We start from the raw sequence: 19,357 nt of genomic DNA, 5'->3' as shown, positions 1-19,357 counted from the left end.
ATCAAAACCACACTGAGATACCATCTAACCCCAGTTAGGATGGCTAAAATCCAAAAGACTATGAACATTAAATGCTGGCGAGGTTGCAGAGAAAAAGGAACTCTCATACATTGTTGGTGGGACTGCAAAATGGTGCAGCCTCTATGGAAAATGGTATGGAGGTTCCTCAAACAATTGCAGATAGATCTACCATACGACCCAGCTATCCCACTGTTGGGAATATACCCAGAGGAATGGAAATCATCAAGTCGAAGGTATACCTGTTCCCCAATGTTCATCGCAGCACTCTTTACAATAGCCAAGAGTTGGAACCAGCCCAAATGTCCATCATCAGATGAGTGGATACGGAAAATGTGGTACATCTACACAATGGAATACTACTCAGCTATAAAAACGAATGAAATACTGCCATTTGCAACAACATGGATGGACCTTGAGAGAATTATATTAAGTGAAACAAGTCAGGCACAGAAAGAGAAATACCACATGTTCTCACTTATTGGTGGGAGCTAAAAATTAATATATAAATTCACACACACACACACAAAAACCGGGGGGGGGGGGGGGAGAAGAAGATATAACAACCACAATTACTTGAAGTTGATTTGAGAAGCAAACAGAAAGGACATTGTTGGGGGGGAGGGGGGGAGGAAGGAGGGAGGAAGGTTTTGGTGATGGGGAGCAATAATCAGCCACAATGTATATCGACAAAATAAAATTTAAAAAAAAAAAAAAAGAAAGACATTAAAACTGAAAAAACAAAACAAAACAAAACAACAACAAAAAAAGAAAACATCCCATTGAGGCAAAAATTGCTATTGGTGGAAATGAGAGCCTTAGTCTTCAAGAGCTGGGAGCATCAGACATTGTCATAAGTGGCCACAGACTTGCATGAGCTGAAGAAGGCCTAGGTTCACAATCTGCTCATTCTATACAGTGGTGGCAGTGAAGGAATGCCCCAAACTTATAAACTTAAGAACCTATTTACATCTATGGCTTCAGTTGGCTCCACTAGACCCCCAAACTGATGGCACTGGCTGTGCTTGATTTGGGAGACTGCTACTGAATGCCAAATCACTTGCAATGCTAAGTATCATAGTACGGGGCCATTATACATCCATACTTTGTGTGGGCCTACACTCCGTGGCACACTGCTCTGGACAGAGGCAAATGGATTCCAAGAAAAGGGTCTTAAACCCAGGAAATTCTTTTAGTCCACAGCCACTATCATAGCCCTCTGCCTCCTCAGTCCTCTTACTGTCCCTTTTCTTTTAAATATTGTTATTCCCCAAACCAGACAGATAAATGTTTTTTTGCAAGTACAGAGGTATATCAGACATCACTTTCTCTTGGATGTAATAGTCTTCAGTGTTTGTTTTATATATTTTTATAACCTAGATGTTGACTTTATCGAAAGGGACCCCCCCCCCAAACAGATATTTTTAAATGTAAATACAGAAAGGTAAGCATGCCATTGTAAAACAATTTTTTTAAAGTTGGCCTGTGGTTACTGTATCTTTGTCCTTTCATTATCTGTCAATGCCTTACTGAATGCATTATGAATACACAGAGAAAACTGGCTGTGTGCACTTAGGGAGAACTTGCCTGATACCTCTGTCCTCAGTTTACCACATCTACAAAATCAGTGGGTCTGCCAGCCAGAGTATTTTCAAGATCTAAAAGATCATGATAAGGTATCTCAAAGAAAGGCCAGAAATGCTCAGAGGATGCAGATTAAACACACACACACACACACACACACACACACACACACACACACACACACACACACACACACACACACACACAACAGTAGGAGCTCTCAAAGAAAGGCCAGAAATGCTCAGAGGATGCAGATTAAACACACACACACACACACACACACACACACACACACACACACACACACACACACACACACACACACACACACACAAAACAGTAGGAGCAGAATGTCACAAAAGCAAATCTTTCAGTTATATAAGAAGTAGTAGGGTGGGTTATTTCAGGCAAAATAAAATGATTCCTTACAAAATAATAGTAATTGTCCAAGACAGAATAATTTTAAATCTTAAAAATCAAACTTGATTCATTTTATAAATTATTTTGACTCATTTCATTAAAAAACCATCTATTTGTTCAACTTGGCCTACCAAGGTATTATTTTAGGAATAGCGAAACTGATAGCAGGTAGTGGAGGGCTATGCATTAGTGAAACCCAGTCCCCTTACTTCCTTCATCTTTCACCTGCATATTTCCAGCACTTTCCATCTCTGAGCTCTCTTGTCTGAACCCCTCTGTGCCTCTCCACACTCTTTCTGGAATTAATCATTTCACATAGACAGTTTTTCCTCCAGAGAACAGAGTTGCTACTTCTTCAAATCTCTTGGTGCTCCCCAGATGCTGTATAGTGGGGGCACTTAACACCCATCTCTAGGGGAGGCTGCTTTGGCACCATTTTTTGGCTAAAGTTTTTGCATTGCATTTCCATGTCACTTGGCGTAGTGTGTCTGCCAGATATTCTGCCCGCTTTCAGCTGAAGGCCTTCTCAGACTGGGCAGCTGAATGCACTGCACAGCTGCCAAAATTCTAGAATTCTAACTCCTGCTCTTTAGACCCTTGTCTGGCCTTGGCCCCAGTCTCCTGCCTACCGGGTCCCTGGCTTATTATCAGGCCCACCCGGGGCCCTGCCCCCACCCTCAATCAGGCCCAGGAGACCATTCTTGGCACCAACCTAAACTTCAACGACCCAGCTGCCCCAGCTCCACCCAACCTGACTCCCATCTCGGCACAAACTTGTCACCTTGTGAGGTGGAAGACAAAAGAGATGGGTAGGAAGAGAAAATGCCATGGGTGAGGGAACTCAGCCCCAATCGCTGGAACGGTCAGATTGCAAAACTTTTTGCAGGACATGTGCTTTTATTCTCAACACTCACATGAAAAGCCTTAACAATCCCACTATTAGAAATGAACTAGGGAGGCATATAGTTTATGCAGAGGGGAATACTATTCCTTTACGTATCTGCACCACAAGGTAAGTGAAATTTGTCCTAAGGAAAAACGCTAAATTAAGTATGCATTTATTAATTTAAAATGCACCGTTGGATCATAAACTGCTGATAATGTGTAACGTTCCTTAGGCACCCGGAAGAGTGCTATTGGAGAACACACACTTCACAGGTAAAGATAGGACTGCACCTGGGAGTGGGGGTGGGGACAAGAAGGTAATTGATTCTTAGCAAAATGCTGGTTTTCAGGGAAACCACCAAATTCAACTTAAGTGGTTAATTGGTCAACATTATGGTTTAAATGCTCACAGGATGGTGTCATCTTGACTGACTGGAAGAATCTCTTCACTTTTAAATGAAGAGTAAATATATGCCTTGACCCTGTTTCCACTCCTAGTCTTAACCAATATCCTGTCCTTTCTGCTGTGGTAGAAACACACGGATGGGTTAATAACCAGATTTGAGAGGGGGGTGCAGTGGGGCGCTGTAATTTGGGGTAATGAAATTATTTTAGTTTTTGTTTTCCCAAAAGGAGCAGGGAGTGTAACAAACGTGGTACATATGTAAAACACAGGCAAATACACTTGACAACCAAGCACTGTATTTTGAAATTTAAATAAAGCTAAGATTTTCTGCTGGTCTAGAGGGAAGCTTCATTAAAATCAATTAGTACAAACCTCAAGAGAATATGGACTATTTTTTTTTTTAAAGAACTTTTAAAGAATAAGGTGCACGCAATTACTTTTCCTGGGTCCCCTGTGGTGAACGTCAGTGTCACACCCAGACAGGTGGTCAAGTGCAAACAAATGCCCCCGAGAGTTCTCCTCGCGGGGAAGTACGTGTAATTAACAGATGTGTATATATGAAGAATGTAATACTCATAACCAAGGAGGCTCCAGACGGACTGCACGCATGACAACTGCGAAGGGCAGGCCGAGGGAGATAAAGTTGGCGGTGGGTGCTCCCAGGTGAGGCCTGGGTCGGGGAGCGAGGCTGGGGCCGCACAGCTGTAGCGGCGCGCCCTGGTCCCTCCTCCCAGCTGCGGCGGCCTCCCCCACCCCCACCCCTCCCCACGCCGCTCCCGCCGCCGCCGCCGCCTCCTCCCCTCTGCCTCCCGGTGGCTCCTCGCCTTCCTTCCATCGCTCTCGCCCCCTCTCCCTCCGTCCCGTCCTCTCCGCTCCCCTCACCCCGCCTCTCTCCCCCTCCCCCAGCCCCTCCTCTCCTCACCCCACCCGGCCTCCCTCCCTCCCTCCGCCCGCCCGGCGCTCGCAGAGCCGACACCAGGGGGGCTCTCGATGTAGCACCATGACAGGCATCGCCGCCGCCTCCTTCTTCTCCAATACCTGCCGGTTCGGGGGCTGCGGACTCCACTTCCCCACCCTGGCCGACCTCATCGAGCACATCGAGGACAACCACATCGGTAAATGGCCCGGGGGTGGCGGGGGTGCCGGGCGCGCCGAAACTCCTGCCCAGGCGAGAAGCCCCAGAATGGCCAGGGGTGGCCGGCACGGAGGGAGGGAGGCGGCGGCGGGGCGGGAGGGTGTGTGCGCGGCCCCGGTGGGGGTGGCGGGATGCGGAGGCGCGAGGTGTAGGGGGGGGCGGGGAGCTGGGTGGGGGAGGGGACGGGCGCCCCGAGGTGCGGCGGGCGGGGGGATTCCGGGGGGCGTGCGCGCGGGCTGCGAAGTGGTGGGAGTGGGGGTGCGCCGCGGCGGCGGGGCCGGCGCCGGGGACGGGGCGCGGGCAGAGGGCGCGGCGGGCCAGCGGGTGGGCGGCCGGCGCTGGGCAGGGGCGCGGAGTTAGTTGGGCCGGGTGGTCGGAGCGGCCGAGGCGCCGGGAGCGGTGGGGGGCGGGCGCTGCACGCCGCCTGCCGCTTCCGCTCGGGCTCGAGCTGTCAGGGCTCGGCGGTGGCTGCAGCCGCTGGGAGGTGGGAGCGGGGGGGCGGGGGTGGCTCCACCGCGGCAGCCATTCCGCTTCCTCCTCCCGCCGCCGCCTTCACTGCGTCCTGTCAGCGCCGGTTGCTAGGTGTGGTGCGTCGGGAGGGGGTCCGAGCCGGCGGCCGCGGGCAGAAGACGGGTGCTCGCCCTCACCCAGGGTGGCGGTAGCGCGGGTCTGGCGGGCCGGGGGCTCTGGGCGCCCGTCCCTGTCCCGGCCTGGCGCGGACGGCGGGGCGTTGCGGGCTGAGGTCCTGGGTGCGCCCGCGGGCCGCGCCCAGCGCCCCAGGGCCCAGCCGCCCCGGAGGCCCCTGCGGCTGCGTCCGCTGGAAAGCAAGCCCCCAGGGCCCGCGGCCGGGCATTTAGATGCGCCCTGGCTCCGCGGCTCGCCTTTCGAACGGGGCTAGGCCCGAGGTGCGCCGGTTGCGCCCGGGGCTCGGCGGTGGCGGCGGCCTGCGCAGCGCCCCGGCGCGGGGGAGGGGGCGCCCCGCGGGGCGGCGTGTTTCTCTTCACGCCCGGGACCCCAGGACCTTTCAACAAGTCCTCGAATTCGCAGAAGTCTTTGCACACATTTACACACTTTTATCCCAAGCCCCTGCGAGGGGAGATGGGGCAGGTTCATCTGGCTCCGGCGATCTAGCCACCTGCGGAAGGTGTGGCCGGCGCCTGCAAGCGGTCCTGTGTGGGCTGGAGAGTGACTGGGGCCTCGAGGTGCCTCAGTGGGGCTGCCTAATCCAGAGAACCTGTAAATTGCCCCAGGAGTCCAAATGAATGCCATGGATTCAGCCATGTGGATGCAGCTCACGTTTCTACAAAGTTGAGAGAATAAATCATGACTGCTGTGTATTTATGCACGAATAAAATGAGGCAGAGCTTTATGCCCCTTTGCTTAGTATAATGCTGTCTCTTGGCACACAGTGGGCGCTTAATAAGCGTTGAATGCCTGTTAAAAATGGGATATGATGGGCCATCCGGAATGCGGAAGGATCATGGAAAATGTCTACAAAATGTCTTTCAAAAGATGATTCTGATGAGTAATTTTACAGGTTTTCAATCTTTTAAAGTTCTAAAACGTCCGTGAAATAGCTTCTTCCATCTCTTGTGATAAAGGTGCAACAGAAGAGCTGGGCAAATTTTGGGAATCGTAAAAGCAATATAATGGAGTAACAAATTTGCTGATTCATATCATGATTGAATAGTCATAACTGAAAATGCTTGAAAGTATACATCAGATTTTTCATGACGGCTAGTTTAAAATAAAGCTTGAACTCCAGTAATGCAGAGTTCTAGTAGAAATTTTGTTAGTTCGGGTTCCTCCCCTTCCAATAATAAATATAAAATAATAAATGTAAATAATAATATAAATAAATATCTATTATATAAATAAATATAAATAAATAATATTTCCTGACCAAGGGAAGGGTATTATTGCATATCCCATTCATTCTCACGATTATTTCAGGACAAACTAATTTATGTAAGCCAAGTGATAATTATACCCCATTGCCTGGCTACTTGGGTTAGCTAGTTAAAAGAAGATATAATTATTAAAATATGATAAAGATAGTTATTCTTGAGGTTTTAGTTTGTAATCATTAGATGATTTAAAACTGTTGGTGAATCATTATAGTTTTTTTTTAAGTTTGCAGAAATTGTCTTAATATTGCACAACCATATTTTTTATGAAGGTTAATGTTTCCATACATTTTTCTAAAACTCAGCTTTGAAGTAATGGTATCTTACCCCCAAAGAGCTAGTGTTTTTCTTTTAATAGTCAAAATATAGAAAAAATAAGTTTATAACAATAGCTATAACTTAGGTGAACTGTGTGGCAGGGCTAACAAGTGCTATACTTTGGAAATGGTTTGAGTCACAAACTTTAAGAAAAGTAAATATTAGAATGAACAAACACTTGAAATTCCCAGGATGAAGAGGCTCACGTATACTATTGTGTACTTCGGTTGAGGAGAGGCCCCTTACTTTGAAAGGCAAGCCTATGTGTAGAAAGAAATAAGAATTGATCTCAAGAAGAACAGAAACATCCAGATTAATACAGTGTCACTCACGAAGAGACATGAATGAAAATATATCAAAGTATTTAGTCAACGTTTTATACGTATATTATGATGTGGTATTTATTGTTTGTGATTCAGTCTATACATTTTTGGAAACAATTAGATGGTTATTTTTAGCGATTGGCTTACTGATTTCATGTCTTTATTAGTAGGGGCTACACTAAAAAGATTCATGAGAAGACTACTAAGAGATGTATGTTATTTTACTTTTAATTTATTCAAATTAAATAATCTTGTTATTTAGCAGTCATAAGAGTGTTAGAGATGTGCTTAGGTGATAGTTCCACCTTGGGGACTCTTCTGGGTTATTACCATTTAACCACTAGTCAAAATCCTTAAGCAGTGATAAAGTGAAGATTTAAGGGAATATGGTATGTTTCTTGCTGGACAGATTTTTCAAGGCCTGTAGTTTTCATTATAACTGTTTTATGTTTAGTTCAGATTAATTAAGTGCATTAAGTTGAGAGTTACTGTCTCTGTCATCTTATCTATGTACACTTAGCTCTTGTTTTTAACCATTTTCCTGCCAAAGAAAGTATGGTTTTTGCCACCCTCTGTATTAGCTATTTTTCCTCCTCCTGGAAGAGAGCTGTACCTGTGTTCCTGTTTTCTTCCTTGCATTTCACTGCTGGTTCAGTACTGGAGCACCCATCTCAGTGTACAACCCAAGTGTCCCAGCTAAAAGTTTTCCCCAACCCCCATTTAAATTGCCTAGAAATCCCACAGCCCTGCAATTAAGTGCTTCTCCATCAGCTTTGCTATCAATTCATTCATAGCCCCGGTGCTGTTTCCTGGAGACGAGAAAAGCTGGTTGGGATTTGTTTGCTTCTTATTGTGAGTAGATACTTGAGTTTGTAGAAACATTCTGGGTATGAACATCCTAGATAGGTAAAGTTAAACTGGTAACTGGGAATCTTAGAAACACCAAGAAGCACTAAATTCAGCTCTGAAGGTCGTGCCCTAGACTCATGAAATGTCTGTTCCAACTCTGCATCCCAGTGCTGGGAAATTGTTTGGCTTTTGGTCTCAGAAAGATAAGTTGAATCATTCTTACCTGATTTATTTGGTACATTTGTTAAAGCACCTCTTCATTTTGAATTTACTTATTTAATAACTTATTTACTTACTTATATAAGACACCTGCTTTGTGCCAGGCACAGTTCTAGGCACTTGAAATTTTTTGGTGAACAAAATAAAGATCCCCACCTTTGGGGAGCTTACAGTATAGTGGAGGGAAATAGAGAATAAACAATTGAAGTAAATGATGTAGTATGTTAGAAGGTGGCTAATGATATAGAAAAAAGTTAAAGCAGGGTAAGGTAGATTGGGAGGAGGAAGTGTTAGAATTTTAAATAGGTTGGTCAGGATAGGCCTCCCTGAGAAGCTGATATGCGAACCAGAACCTTGAAGGAGCTATGAGAGTTAGCCATGAGGACATACTGGGAGCAGCGATGTCCAGGCGGGGGACACAGTGCAAAGGCCCAGAGGCAGGACTGTACCTCTTTTTTTTTTTTTTTTTTTTAGGATTGTACCTCTTGAACAGAAACAGGAATTGATTATTCTTGTGATGGTACTGAGCTAGCAGGTACCATCACAACTTTTAGAACTTTCCCCAGATGTTAGAAGCCTCAGCTTTGCTATTGTAGATGCAGGTTTTTCTGCAGGGGCCCCTGTTAAGGGATGGAGTCTCATTGACTGAGAGCGACTTGCATAAGCTATAACTTGGTGGTTTTGCCCCTGATGTCAGCAGGTTTCTGGCTATGTGGCTCTAATTGTTAGTTTCCTCATCTTCACAACCAAGGTAATAAATCCATGGTGCTTCATTGATTAATAAAGGTCAGAGATTCTGAAAAGAGAAATAAAAAGGTAGTTACTATCAGTAATGTAGAATTTGGCCCCGAAGATGATTTAGTAAACATTTGCATTGTTTTTTCAAAGAAGCACCATAGCATACTAAATAATAGGTTGCACAATATGTAGCAGGCCTTTACTGTTCCCACTTTATAGGTGAGCACACCAAGGCACAGATAGGTTATGTAACTTGCTTAAGTTTCCGTGGCTGGTAAGTGTTAGCTGGAATTTGAAATTCAGACAGGTATGCAGAGCTGGGCCTGTGTCAAATCACTAAATAGGTGAAGAATTTGACAGTACTCTCCCTACCTACCTCCCCTCCACAGACAATTATTTCGTCCTTCAGAAAGTAACTCTGAACTCTTGAGATGAGGAACATCTGAGAAGCAGTGTAGTGAACCCAGCCTGTTTGGGGTGGAACATACACCTCCACCTTAAGGCCATGGACAAATTATTTAACTATACTGTGCCTCCTCTGTAAAATGAGGATAATGACAGCACCCATCTCATGGAGTGGTTAATGAGGATTAAGTGAGATTATATACGTAAAGTACTCATCTACAATACTTAAATTATCAGCATCATCCAATTTCTTGCCATTTGTGTATTTACTAAATAAATATGTTTGTAATCCTGCTATGAAAGTCTGCATTAGCGGGGAGGTGGTGCGTGCTTTTAGTCCTAGCTACTTGCGAGGCTGAGGCTGGAGGACTGCTTCAGCCCAGAGTTCTAGGCTGTAGTGCGCTGTACTGATCGGGTGACCTCCTTGGAGCAGGGGACCGTCAGGTTGCCTCAGGAGGGGTGAACCAGCCCAGGTTGGAAAGTCTACATTAGAGGTTAACAGAATATGGGTTGTGTCCACCTACTTATGCTGTTTTGGGCATTTTACAACTACCATAAGGCCCTTCCTGGCAGATTGAGAATAGGAAATAGGAGACCCCTCAACATTCTAGCACTGATGTTGCAGCCTCTGGCCACTTTCTTTCTGTGTGGCGAGAGGCACTTTAGATGCTGGCAAAGGCCTTCACCACTGTGGACTGGGAAATTGGTGTCAAGGCCAGCAGCTTCCAATACGGCCTTTCCTTGTGGCCTGAATTTATTTGAAAAAATCCAGGACTAGAAAGAGGCACTGTGCCTTGGGCCTGTGGGCACATTCACCTGAGGACCTTTCCTGTGGGGAGAAGGAATGACTGAATGAATGAATGAAAGGTTTGTCTCTGCCTACCATGCTCTCTGCTTGCACCGTGTCTTGGCAACAAAATCCTCGTTATTCCCTCCCATGGTTCCTAAGAAGGCCCCAGGTATAGAGCCAGGGGAGTTCTAAAATGTATGCACACACACATCACATGCAGTGTTAAGGAAACCCTGAACCTAAAACTTCATAGTAGTCTCTGAAACATTGTGTTTGGTAGTTTTTCCATTTGTTCACTTCTTACCTGTAAACAGTCAAATTACCCTTTATGAAAAATTGATATTGAACATCCTATCTCATAAGATTCACAAGCTTCTGATTTTTTTCCTTTAGTGTACACGTTTTCTGACGTGTGACTGAAATATATAGACACCATAACTCTGTCTGCAGTTGGTTGGGTTGACAAAAGCCTGCATATTCTTTAGGAAATGGTTTCCTTTAGAGTTCGTATATTTTGGAGACATATCCCACCTTGACAGTTCTAGAAATGCAAACTGACAGCTGTTTTCAGAAATGCTAATTCTTCCCGTTGATGACAGTGAGAAGGCCTGAAGGCTGGAGCAGGCTGGTGACACTGATGAGAGGGGTTTTCTAAGACTCTTTGGAAGCCAAAGGCCTTGTGTTTTAGGCTGAGTCTGAGAGACAGGCAACAATGCTACTGAATTCCTTAAAAATCCTTCTTTTTCTAGTTTTTGCTTCTAGGACAAAAACCATCCCCCCACATTTCCTTTTGTTTCTCTGCTCTCTTCATCCTTACCTCTGCCTTCGGATCTTGACAGTGTATATATGTCCTGGGTACCAAGGAAATACTTGCTGGATTGCACATAAACATTTTGTTTCATGATGAGATAATAGATTTGTCCCACATTTACATGCCTAAAGTGTTGAGTGGAAAATGTCATTTATTTAGAATCTGAAAATTGAAAACTACACGTCAGAAATTTATTATGTGTGTGTTTTTTAAAAATGCCTTTATTTAAAGAAAATTATATTTTCCCCTTGCAACAATTGCAACAGGCACTAGAATGCTGGAGTAGTTTTCATCTGCTTTTTTTTTTTTTTTTTTTTTCCCAAAGGCCTGCTGCAAGCAGAGACCAGATTAATGGATATTCTCTTTAAGGACAAAGTCTTTCCCATAACTCTCTCTCCGCTTTGACAGGAGTCAGAGGGACTCTTCTTGGGTCATTAACGATAGACCCTCTGCCCAGCAGATTGTCTCCTGATGGCCAGTGTCCCTTGCCTGCCTGGCTCACCCACTGACATTCCAAAGGAAGCACTCTTCATTGTCTGCCAGGCTACAATAGTGACTCTCTTCTGAGATAGACTTCCTTGAAGAAGGGACAAGGTCAGATACTGTGTTATTAACACTGAAAAACACTGTTTCTCTGGTATTGTATATATAATTTATATATATATATACACATAAAATATATACATAAATGGTGTATATAAAATATATAATACACATATAAATAATGCATATGTGTATATATATGCACTACATATATGTTTGTGTGACATAGATTTGTGTGTGTATATATGAGCATACATGTATCATACATTCTCTAGCCCTCCTTCCTCCCCGCCCCAAGATCTCCATGGATGGTGAGGACTAGTACACATATTTTCAAGTGTTTCCTATATACTAGACTTAAAACAGTGCTTCCTATCTCCAAGGAGTTGAAATTTATTTGGAGAGACCAGATATGTGCAGACTGAAATAAATGATGAATAGTAATAGGGGCCACAGAGGCAAATTTATTGTAAAGCTAATGAAGCTCAAGCCCCAGGGCCCCTCACTTGTACAACACATTTTTCACCATTATTGAATCTGTAGGAGTCCTAGCAGTGTACGCAGCAATGCATTCACAGGATCTTAACTTGTAAAATTTGATAAAGTAAGATTTTAACAACAATCAGCTAATGTTTTCCTTTTACATTGGGACTTCCCTTCTGTCATATTTCTCCTTGGGTTCAATAACATTGGAGTTGAGAATGTTTTGAGCATATAGAGCTGAGGGGAAGTTGAATTGGGGACACATTTAATTTGGGTTTACTGAGATGTATTTGTAAGGTTCACAGTCATCTCTGTGTCTAGTTAAATTATCCTTAGCCATCCTAGTATAACTAACTCCCAGGAGCATCACCTACTGTACCCACTCACCTGGGGTCCAGAAGCAAGGGGGCAGGGGCAGAGGTAGCATTCTAGCATGAATGAGTTTGTGCTATGACATCTGCCAGTGGGAATATGGTTTGAAATGTATGGAGTCAGAAGCTAGTGTGTGGTAAATTCTTCCACTTGTTAGATGTGTAACATTATAAGTGGGGGATTCAGATCTTATCTAAGTGTAGTCAGTATGGAAGCTCTCTTCTGTTAGGAATATACTCAAAATGAGGATACAGAATTACAGATGTGCCATCTTTTAAATGGGAATTCTGTGTTTAAGTTTCTTGCTCATTTGACGTGAGTATGTATCTATAACAAAAAATACTGACAACAAATTGGTTAATAAATGTCATCAATACTAAGAATGTTTAAAATTAGTCAATGCACAAGAAAACTTGAAACACCCTGAATTTTTATGGCTTATATGTAAAAGAAAATTAATAGAGGTGTTTATAAATTTTACAACATCCGAAACATTTATATGGCATCACAAATAAAGAACAATGAGACTGAGAGTAACTTTTCTGAATTATCAATATTTAAAAATAAATTTCAATCACCCATGCTAGAGGGAAGACTGATCTTTTTGCCCTGTATAGAGAGTGATATTAATATAAATCGTGGTCATTTGAGAATTCATCAGAGTGTGCAGCCCAAAAGAAGTATTTATAGCAGCACGTCAGACAATTAACTAATACACATATTGGGTTCTTTTCTTAGATTTTGATTTTGTGATGTTTTGGTATTGTCAGCTTATAAAATTTTGTATTTTGTTGTGATTTCTTAATCTAAATAATCACTTTCATAAGCATTTGGTATTTGTAACATTGCATTTTTTTCATAAAGAGTGTCTAAAGTGGCAGGCCCTACAAAACTTGGGTCCATTTCTTGGATTCCCAATTAGGGAGTCATTGCTATGTGTCTGAGACTGTGCTAAACAATTTTCATACAGTATTTTTACAGTATTTACCCTCAAAGCAAGCTTATAAAGTAGACATCACCCCCATCCTAGAAGTACTCCTTCTAATTTGGAGTAAAATATGCTACCATATTTGTTAAATACTATGTCTAGTAAAATAAGAACTAGAATGCTTATTTGTTTTGGTGAAAAATATTTTCCTCTCCTACCTCATGACAGGACAGCCTCTTCTACCTCAGTCAGTATCATTATGATCATTGGTCCTTCCCTCTGTCCTATAGTGCCTGCCCATGGCTGCGCCAGAGTGGGTGTGCACCAGACTATGTGGTTACCACCTGTGCACTGTGCACCCTCCCCAGAAACTCAGCTCCTTCCTGAAGGACAGGGTGTTGTCATCTTCCTGTCCTCTTCCCCAATAAGTGTTTTCAGAAATGGAATGAAAATAAAATCGAGGAGTTCTTTGGGATGTGAAAAGAATAAGTTACAAAGGTAACTTTGGTCTGTGAAAAACATCTCTGAAGCTAATCTCTGGAGGTGTGCATATATGGGGGATATATTATTTGGGGGGTTATGTGTTTATGGCATATATACAAACACCAGTTATGTACTTAGTCCAGGGTAGTTTGTATTAAGAGAATTTGAAGAAGACAGTCCCCCCCACCCCCCTTTTTAAAGGAGATTTTAAAAGGAAATCGATTTCTTTATTTTCACACTTAGGAATAGAATTCAGTTTTCCGGGTTGAGGATATTATGAAGCTTAGTTGAATTCCTGCCTTACCTACCATGTTTGCTTGCCTAGAATATTCCAGGGCCTGAATGACCCAAACAATTCTAGGACAAAAATGTATCTTGAATCCTCCTACAACTTTTCCAGGGGTGTTTGGTATAAAGTAGGCAGGGGGCTGTGGTGGGGAGAAGCTTGAACTATGAAACTAGACAGCATTGGATTTTGAATTCTGATCCTACCACCTTGTAGCTTTTCAACCCTGGGTGTCTCTAACAGTCTTATTAGTGAAAGATAGTAACAGTAACTCTTATTTATTAAGTACCTACTGGCTAGTTGCTTTAGTATGTATTATGCAGTATTAGTGCCATTTGACACAGGAGGAAAACAGTATATAAACCAAGTAGCACAGCTGTAAAATGAGGGAACCAGGGGTAGGCTTTGCTCTCAAGTGTCCCTGTCTACTCAGTACTTGCTCTTTACAGCCTAAGTTGTGATCTTCTAAAAGATGTTTGCATTTTAATAGAAGGCTCTTCCATACCTAAATGTCTTACATACAGAAAGGCTGGATTTCCAATGGGAGAAATTTGGATGGTTGGGGAAATATTTTTGGTAGAAACAGAAATGTTTCAGAATATTTCAAGGCTTCTGAAGAAAGTGCTCATGTAGGCTAGGAGGGTCCATGGGCTGTCCATCGTCACAACGATTATAAGAATGATAATTTGGTAATTCTAAAATGTTATATTACGGATCTGAAGGTGCTAACTTGTTTCTCTCCCTCACTGATATTTATTTGGGGATCGGTCTGACAAACACAAAACCTAACCCTATACACACACATAAACTTCTCTTTCACTTAGATTTTCAAAATTAAAATCATATTATGTTCATATATTTTATTTAAAAAATGTGTTTGGACTAATGGTATGTAAACTGTAAGCACTGTGAATTAAGACCTGAAGATCCAAGGTGCTCTTGGCATATGTTCAGGGCCCTCCCTGCAGAATACTTCCCTGGCAGCATCTACAGAGAACCAGCAAACTTTGGGTCCTATCACTCCATCACCAGACCTTAAACTGCTGGTGCAGGGGCACATCTGGACTTAAAATTGAAGCCTCCTTTTTCTTACCTAACTCATTCAGTGAAAGCCTGTTGAATGCTAATTTAGCTGCCTGATTCTCCATATATGGCATAATTGTAAAGTATTGGCAAAAGCAGGGGAATCTGTAGAGATATATTTGTACAGAAAACTGAACACTGTGGTAATAAACATAAGTAAGCATAAATTATGCCTATGCTTCCTTAGGTATCAAACATCAAATGAAGGAAATGGGGTTTTTGAAGTTTCTTTGTAAACCCAAGAGAAGTACATATCATAGAAAGCCTTTGCCTCAACAATTTCAGATTAACTTTTTCTAGTCTTCTCTCTTTTCTTCATTGAGCTAATCTCACTTTATTTAGGAATGTGGACAGGCTGGTGGACTGTGGACTAAGACTTGTCTTCAGGACTCATGGCAAGTGACACATGGTGTTTCACAGCTCTCGTGTAGCCTATAGATAGTTTAGATTTTAGAGATATGCCAACTAATCTTTTAATAGGATCTTTCTGACACTAGACATCTGGAGTTTGGCACCAACTCAACCAAATGGTCGACAATGTGTGATTTAAACTAATGTGTCTCAATATTCTGCCCAGAGTGGAAACTCCCTTTTATATGTTGGCTTCACTTCAGCACTTCCAGGAGCCTGCACCAAAATATTTGCTGTTAAATATGCTAACATCAGACAAAAAATTTGGTCAAGAGATTTAAGTTATATGTGCACTTTATTCCAGATTATCAATCTCTGGAAAGATGGTGACACTTTAAGTGTAATATATGCAATGTATATTGAAAAGTAATGAGCATAATTCTCATCTGTGGCTTGTGGAAAATCAGTCTTAACAGATTTATACATCACATCTCTATGTCAGCATGGCTTACACCAGTAGTTTTCAACACAGGTTGCCATCAGAGTCACTTGGGTGAACCTAGAGAAAATAAGGTCTCTGGGGCTTCACCCCCAGAGCTTCTGGAGTGTCTTGGTCAGAGCGTCCATGTTCTTAACCCTTCAATGTTGATTGTAATGTGTTGCCAAGTGTGGGAACTTATGGGGTTGCCCTAATGAAATAACTGGCATTGTGAAGATTATTGTATTTTAAAAAGGAATCAAACTTTTAAACGGGTGTTACCTTTTTGGGTTTCAGTTCTATAGGTGTAGTTTTTAGTTTTACTAGAGCAAGATTTTAATATACAGCACGTTTGAAAATGTGATGTAGTTATAGTAGAGAAGCTCAAACCAGGGAGCTTGTGGCCTAAGGATCTCAAACTCACGTGCCTTCGAGACACAATGTATTAGTAAAGTGGCCAAGTTCAGTACCCTTGGGAATGGTGGAGACTCTGGCAAACTGGAGAGTCTTCACTTAAAAAGGCAGCTGCTACCCAGTGTTGCCATGTTGGAGTGCAGGCCCTTTGTTAGCAGATACTTTTATTATTGTTGTTATTATTTGAGAGAGAAGCTAAGAATCAAGACTTTTATGTGAAATCTATCTTTAAGTGTTGGCAATTAATGCAGAAGAGTTTAAAACATTGTATAAGACAACTATTCCACTCTAGTCTGTCACTGTATTAATGAGAAATATTAATGATAGGACATGTGCTTTACTGAAGTACCCATGAGTGGTGGGTTGCGCAGTAAATCTTGAAGACCATTGCTTCCAACAAAGAAACTATACAAGCTATAGACAATGTAATGGAAAGAATAGTTGCTTATAGTTTTTTTTTTTTTTTTTAAATTTCCATTCTTTATGAACAGTTAACTATCTTTAATATGAAAACTTTGTGCTTAAAAATTTTGTACACCAAATTTTAAAAGATAAGCCTTAATCCTATTATCAGTAGCATTTCCTTCTTCTGGGAAAAAAGCAGAACCACTCAAAAACTCCCTTCTGAGTATTTTCATCATGGCAAAAAACCTTTTACCGATGAATTGAGCATCATATCACTCAAAAACTGGAAGGAAACTTAGAGATGATCTAGTCCCACTAGCTAATTCCGAGGATGAGGGAGCTGTGGTGATTTTAAAGCCACGAGTGAGTGAGAGTGCTGGGCCGAGAGAATTCAGAGAACGCAGTAAGCAGTGGCTCAGCTGTGGCTTCTGGAGCCAGCTTGCCTCGCCCGAATCCTGGCTGTGCTCCTCTGTCAAGTTAGATGAGCTCTGTGTGCCTCGTTTTCCTCATTGCTAAGGCGGGGGTAACAGTGTGCACGTTCCTTTGGGTTTTGTGAGACATGGCATATATTCTGTGGGTTAGCTGGTGAATTCTGAAGAAAGGAAGGCTCTCAGTTAGTTCCCTTGGATGTCTTCTGCAGGGAGCTGTGGTGGAGTGTATGGGTGCTGACTCTGGAATCCCGCAGGCTCCGTGACCTTGGCCAAGTTATTGGATTCCTGTAGGTCTCAACTCCTGTCACATGGGGATGGGAACAGTGCTTTTCTCAGAGTGTTGTGATGAGGAGTAAATAAGAACATGCGAAAGAAGGGCCTGGCAACTAGGAAGCAGAAGCAGCATGTGGTCACACTGACATGCTTGTACCATTTTTTTTACATCCGTGATGATGCTCCATACACTCTTCAGATTCTTTTATCCTCTCTATGTTTCCATAATACAATGGAAGAAAAATAATCAAAATAACCATATACATTTCTTTTTTTACTTGGAGATATTTGATGAAATTCGATTTCTCCGGTAGAGTTTTGGTTTGTGTTTGTGTAAGTTGTACCGAGTGGTCGTAGGAATCTATGAGCTGTTAAAATATTCCACACACAAATTCTTCCTGTTTCAAAATATACCAGCCTTAATTTAGTATTGTTTATACAGATTTAAGTTTTTGAGATGTTAGGTCATGTGATTAGAAACATGACTTCCATATTTGATAAATATAATATTCTATTTAGGAGAAAAGGCATTTCAGGAGTCTAGAGAGGTTTATTAAGCTATATAAACAGAAAACGTAATTTTTTCACATTGTAACAACTATGTAATGGAAAAAACAGGAGATGATTTTATATGTATTGTTTGTAAAGGTTTATTGTGAATCATTCGAAAGGATTTGTAGGGCTTTTATGAAGAAATCCAAGAACATGACCATAGGACTCACAAAATGCCGTGTGCCCTTCTTTAAGCAGCTGTGCATCTCTTTAATAATAGTCCTTGAAATGTCACATACTCAAATGCTGGAAGCTTCTCAGCAAAACCCCAGGATAGCCCTTGTTCCAGAAGCTCAAGTAGCAATAACTGAGTTGTTTACTTATTGCGGAGAATATTTAAAATACTTTGTTCCTAAATGATATTTGACAATATCACTTGAAATCATTTTCAGTCTTACAGAGTATACTGGTTTTCTGCTTTAAAGAAGAATATCCTGGGATTTGATATAGAAAAGCATCTGGTCCAGGCTTATGTGACTTAGCAGTAGTTGAGTAAGAAAATAGTTTCCACCTTTTTTATTACCAAGGGCCCCTTTTTTATTTTCCTTCTCCCTCCCCATGGGTTCTATGTCTTGAAAGATTTTGTCCAACAGACAGGCTGATGTAATAAGTAATGAAATGCTTTGTTTTTCCATTTTTCATGCAGCAACATCTAAAACTCCCAGTTTATATGTTTAGCGAATATTTATTGAGTGCCAGCTATTCAGGCCCTGTCTAGGAGCTGGGTATGCAGTAGTGAATTATAAAGTCCCGTGCTTGTGGGAGAGGCAGACAAAACACAGTACATTAGATAATTTCAGACAGTCATAATGCTGTGAAGAAAGATAGAATGTGTCAGGAGAGAGAGAGGTTGAGAGGCCTCTTTGAGATCAGGTGGCCTGGGATGGCCTCTTTGAGAGGGAGACATCCCAGAAGGAGCTTGAATGAGGCAGGAGAGTGAACGAGCCATTCGTGAATTTGAGAAGAATGCTTCAGGCAGAGGGACCGGCAACAGCCTGAGACGGTAGAGTCGGGTGTGTTTGAGGAGGCCTGTGTGGCAGGAGCAGAGGGAGAGAGGACAGTGGCAGGGGTGGGACAGGAGTAGTAGTTAGGCCTGCGCGTGCAGACCTGTGCGGCAGCCAGGGCCTCCGGAGGGAGCATGATTCCAGCCCCAAACGATGATGTGGAAAGTTGTGTGGTTTCATTACGGTTAGTTTCCACTATGCTTTTTGTAACATTTAAGTAGCTCAGAGACCCATTACCACTTTCAAAGCCCCATAGGGATCTGGGAAGCCCTAATTGGTACTCCCATTCTTTTAAAATCTAATTTGCTTGTTTTTTAATCCTAAAAGCCCTATTTATTTTTTGAAATCTATATTGAAATAAAAATTTTTGACATGTAATTCATTTGACTAATGTAATTCCTTTTGTGTTTGCTCTTTTATTTTGAAGCAGGAGTGAAAAATAAGGATTAGCTATAATCATGAT

At 42.5% G+C, this 19,357-nt stretch overlaps 1 protein-coding gene across 1 annotated transcript in view; it reads left to right on the top strand.

Annotated features, from left to right (window-relative positions):
• Positions 1-4,243: 4,243 nt before the first annotated feature.
• JAZF1 (JAZF zinc finger 1) overlaps positions 4,244-19,357 on the top strand; it is a 333,199-nt gene continuing 318,085 nt past the window's right edge. Inside the window, exon 1 of the mRNA XM_063100833.1 lies at positions 4,244-4,428. Coding sequence (XP_062956903.1) covers positions 4,314-4,428 — 115 coding nt within the window. The 5' untranslated portion in view covers positions 4,244-4,313. The remainder of the gene's footprint in view (positions 4,429-19,357) is intronic.

The sequence above is a fragment of the Cynocephalus volans genome, chromosome 6 (assembly GCF_027409185.1).
Source record: "Cynocephalus volans isolate mCynVol1 chromosome 6, mCynVol1.pri, whole genome shotgun sequence".
NCBI lineage: Eukaryota > Metazoa > Chordata > Mammalia > Dermoptera > Cynocephalidae > Cynocephalus > Cynocephalus volans.
Note: the sequence above shows the minus strand (reverse complement) of the source record. Positions and strands in the feature narration are given on the sequence as shown.